This window comes from Sinocyclocheilus anshuiensis, unplaced genomic scaffold, assembly GCF_001515605.1.
Source record: "Sinocyclocheilus anshuiensis isolate Anshui unplaced genomic scaffold, SAMN03320099.WGS_v1.1 scaffold331, whole genome shotgun sequence".
Classification (NCBI taxonomy): Eukaryota; Metazoa; Chordata; class Actinopteri; order Cypriniformes; family Cyprinidae; genus Sinocyclocheilus; species Sinocyclocheilus anshuiensis.
The window spans coordinates 316,945-321,614 of record NW_015552556.1 but is presented as its reverse complement, the minus strand read 5'-3'; the positions used below and the strand labels follow the sequence as shown (position 1 = coordinate 321,614).

The 4,670-nt window shown below is 34.1% G+C and overlaps 1 protein-coding gene across 1 annotated transcript in view; it reads left to right on the top strand.

The window, feature by feature from the left end:
- The first annotated feature begins 1,812 nt into the window (after window positions 1–1,812).
- LOC107664568 (calcium-binding protein 2-like) overlaps window positions 1,813–4,670 on the top strand; it is a 22,646-nt gene continuing 19,788 nt past the window's right edge. The window contains exons 1-2 of the mRNA XM_016455174.1: window positions 1,813–2,033; window positions 3,186–3,374. Coding sequence (XP_016310660.1) covers window positions 1,971–2,033; window positions 3,186–3,374 — 252 coding nt within the window. The 5' untranslated portion in view covers window positions 1,813–1,970. The remainder of the gene's footprint in view (window positions 2,034–3,185; window positions 3,375–4,670) is intronic.

Here is a 4,670-nt window from a genome sequence, read left to right as displayed (position 1 = left end):
TGTTGTTGACGATTCTGAACTGCAAATTTAAAAAAAAAAAAAAAAAAGATTTTGTATTAGATTTTTAACATTTGACTAACCAGCATACATACAATTTTCCAAAACTTATTCAAAAAGTGTTTTTAGCAAGACATTTCAAGTGATATATGGAAGTTGTGATGAACCTAGATGCAAAAAAACATCAAAATAAGCAACAAAGATAGCAATACAATTAAAAGATAATGGCACTTTTCCCACAAATGACTAATCTTGTAAGAATGTTATTTATTATTATTATATATGTATTATTATTATTATTACTACTACTACTACTGCCACTACTACTACTAATAAAAACAAACTCTTAGAGTCATCAACAAAAGGTAAGCAACATTTAGAGAAGGTTATTGACTTTATTTCAAATGACCCATATAGATGTGACAATATAAATAAATGGGTAACACTTTAGAATAATGGTCCGTTGTTAACAAGTAACTATGCAGGAAGTAATAGGTAGTACTACATTAACACTTAACTTAATACTATTAACTAATAGAGAAGCAAGATTAACTAAGCAGTAAGACTGAAAGGACTGGGGCTTTTAAACACTGGGTGATTGGGAAAACACAGGTGCAAGGAATGTCTAATTAAAGGGAACACGGCACACCTGGGGAGGGAAAACACAACACAATGAGTCCAGGGGCGTAACAGTAACGTCTTAAAAGTGAACAATTGGGTTCTTTGTGGAAACTAATTTATGAATATGATATCCCCCAAATAAGTCGGCTACATGTTTAAATTGTGACTACTACTCTTATCAAAGGATGGATGTTCAAACTTAAACATAGAATAATAATAAAAATGAAAATTCACTTAACACATACATTTGTGTGAGGCACTAGTGATATTTTACCAGACACTGTAATCTGGAATATGCGGTTTTGTGCTTAACACAATATAAATGCAGTCGATGCCATCATTAAGGATGTGAATTGTTTTTGTCAAGAGAACATCATTATTTATATTCAAGAAAAGTCCTCCCCAGCCTATTGTCACTAAAGGTATAGGTCTTTTGGAATCGGAGACATACTGAACTGACACAAACCACAGCTCATAATTGTGAACTAATTCAATCACCTCCTAAGAATCTTGCTTCTCTATTAGTTAATAGCATTAAGTTAAGTGTTAATGTAGTACTACCTATTACTTCCTGCATAGTTACTTGTAAACAACGGACCATTATTCTAAAGTGTTACCAATAAATGGTGTTGGATGGAAATACAGGATGAAAAATTATAGACAAGAACATGAACGTGTAAGAGGATTTTGTGAGAGAGCAGGAGACAGGATAAAGGATTAAATCAGATGTAAACCAGGAAAAAGAATGAGAGATGAAACGTTTCTCCTTATCTACAGTCTAATCACACACTGCCGGTGCATCAGTCTGATAAGAGAAAATAAATATAGTTGTTGTTGTGGGAATGAAGAGAAATTCATTTTAATTTGCCTTAAACAATTTGCCACAACTAAAAAGGCAAGACTGAGATATAAAATTACACTGAATATGAGTTATACATTTGGGGGAATCATTTTTCTTTTGACAAAAAAAAAATCAAAAGAATCGTATAGTTTTCTTTTATCACCGTTCATGAATTCACAACATGTCTCACATGTCTGGAAATGGGAAAATATTTGCTATATTTACTTCTATACAGCAAAGGGGGAGGAGACAGAGAACCTACATATGAATGAGTGAGAGAGAACGAGAGATGGAGGGACAGTATTAGAGAGGAACAGATTGAGGGAGGCTGAATGATGAGAATGTGAGCGAGAGAGGGGGGAAGAGAGAGAGAGAAAGGAGGGGCGAGTGATGTCCAGAGATGGAAACACTCAATGTAATTTTCAGCAACAGAATCTAAACAGACAGAGTGAGAGGATGAAAGTCACAGCCATAGAAAAGCATTAATGCTCATCAGTCATCACAGAGAAAGATGTCAATGGAAGCAGGCAGCATGGAAACCATTGAGGTTCCTCAAGACAAGATTGTCAAAAAGGTACGTGACCTTTGAGTCTTAGCCTATGAGATGGAGCACAAATGATTGAAAACGTAGTAAATTTGCCAGATTGACACTTTGTATGTGTAATTAACAATTATGTTAATGAAAAGGCTTGAAGTAAATCAGAAAGACTGGGGCTGGTTGTCACACTTTTTAGTCCAGTTAATGTTTCTTAGGGTAGGTTTTCTGTACAGGCACATACCTTCTAATTTTGACAATCAAAAAGTTTTTATACACTATTTAACTATTATTGCAAAGATACAGACACATTTGTGTGTTGGCATGCTACAGTATATGGGGTAAATTGTCACAATGGAACCTGCCATTAATCCTACCATTAAGTTTTCAGCAAAATATAAACTGTAAAACAGTTTTTAAACACAAGACAATTCAAGAAACACTAAAAATATGACAAACAGAAATTGTAATTAAACATTAAATTATACAATAATAATAAATATTATATACATATACACACTACCATTCAAAAGTTTGGGGTCCTACGATTTTTTTAAATGTTTTTACAATAAGTCTCATGTTTATCAAGGCTGCATTAATTTGATCGAAAATACAGTAAAAACAACAAAAATGTTAAATATTATTACAATTTAGAATAACTGTTTTCTATTTGAATATATTTTAAAATATAATTTATTCCTGTGATGCAAAGCTGAATTTTTAGCATCATTCTTCAGTGTCACAGCCTTGCGAAATTATTCTAATACACTGATTTGATGCTCAAGAAACATTTCTTATTAAATCAATTGAAATGTTGTGCTGCAAATTTTTATTTCATTTATGTTTATTTTTTTTAATTTTTTTTTTGTGGAAATCGTAATGCTTTGTTTTCAGGATTTATTAATAACAATTTAGCAACAAAAACTTACTGACCCCAAACTATAGTATTGTATAATATCATTTATAATCATTTAAATGGTAGTCTATAATACAATAAATTATAGGAGGATAGAATTTAAAAAAAAAATGATGTACAACTGTTGTACAAGTACTTGTGTGACTGTACTTTCCTCAAAATCTAATCGTTATTGATATATAGCCCATGTGACAACTAGTCCTGGTATCCACATTTCATAATTGGAGCTTTAATTAGATCATAAAATGCTCTTCTGCTCCATACTGTAAATGTAGGGGTCCTTCAGGAAGAAGATAGAGAAGCTGAGGAGATGGAGCACCTCTTCAGGCGGCGGCAGCTTCAAACGGCCACCCAAAACCAAAACCCTCAGTCTGAACTCACCCACTCACCCTGACACAGAGCCCCTCAGAGTAGAGACGGAGAGCAGGAAACTCAGACCCACTGTGGCATCCGTCTTTGGTCAGGTATGGGCTGCTGTGTCACACGAGAAGTTATTTATGGTTTTGTGTTGTGCTGAGGTGAACAGTGAGCTCTTGTATTTTCAGTCATTGCCTTGATTTAAACAAATGTTTTGGTTCGCTGAACTCTGCACGACAATGAGCTAATTTACAGGCAGTGAACTTTAAACAGAGGTTTACGCAAAACTTTCTTCATTAAGTGTTTGATGTTACAATTTACACTTGAACTAAAAACGGTGATCGGGTCTGTCATATACTATTTAAAAAAGAGGCGCTGTGATTGCTAATGAAATAGTGCTTATTATTATGCTGATGGGTACTGTGAAAACTCCAAAAGCAGTTTTTGTGTGATTCTGAATGAGGGTCTCTATTTGAGAATGGGTTACATGGGCATGTGGTACCCTGAAGGATTTTTTTGCTCAATTAACTCAAAGACCGCCAGTCAGGATTCTGTGGTGTCTGGGTTATTTGCAGTTTATGAGTTGTGCTCTTTAATGTTTCATGTTAAGTAGGCTACATGATGTTAAAAGTAATTTTTTACTACAATGTTACTTATTAGTTGGCATGACACTAGTTCTCCTGGTATGGACCCCTACGTTATTCAAAAAAGCCTGTTTCAAATGTTGAATGATCAAATGTTGGTCAAAAGTTATCTGATGCCTGCATTGTGCTTAGACATTTTATGTAATAATTAGGGCTGTCAGTCGATTAAAATTTTTAATCTTATTAATTACAGGGTGCTGCGATTAATTAATCGAATTAATCGCAAACTAAATTTGTCTGTAAAAAAATACCCCCAAGAGATCATTTAAACCTATTATTGTGTTACATGTTTAGGCTACAATGGCCTAACATAAAGTATGGAACATAAAAGAAGATCATTCGAGAAACATCTCAGTATTTTTGCACTGAAAGTCATGTACTGAAAGTCACTAGTGACCAAAACAGCTTAGTTACCAACAGTATTCAAAATACCTTCTTTTATGTTGTGCAAATGAAAGTAAGTCATTCAGGTTTGAAACAACATGAGGGTGAGTTATGACAGATTTTTTTTTGATGAACTATCCCTTTAATGTTTTTTAGATAAATGAAATGATACTCTAAAGAAGAAACTAAAACTACCAGCAGATGGCAGTAAATGTCTTTATGAGTCGATTCGTTCAAACGGCTGATTCATTCAGGAATTCAGTAAATGGCTCTCTATCGGTGCATTCAAAACGGGATATATTGCCCTCCGAAGGGCACTTTGGAGTGAAAACAATCATGGCCGCCATATTGAAGGGTCGTTCCAAACCGAAGTGC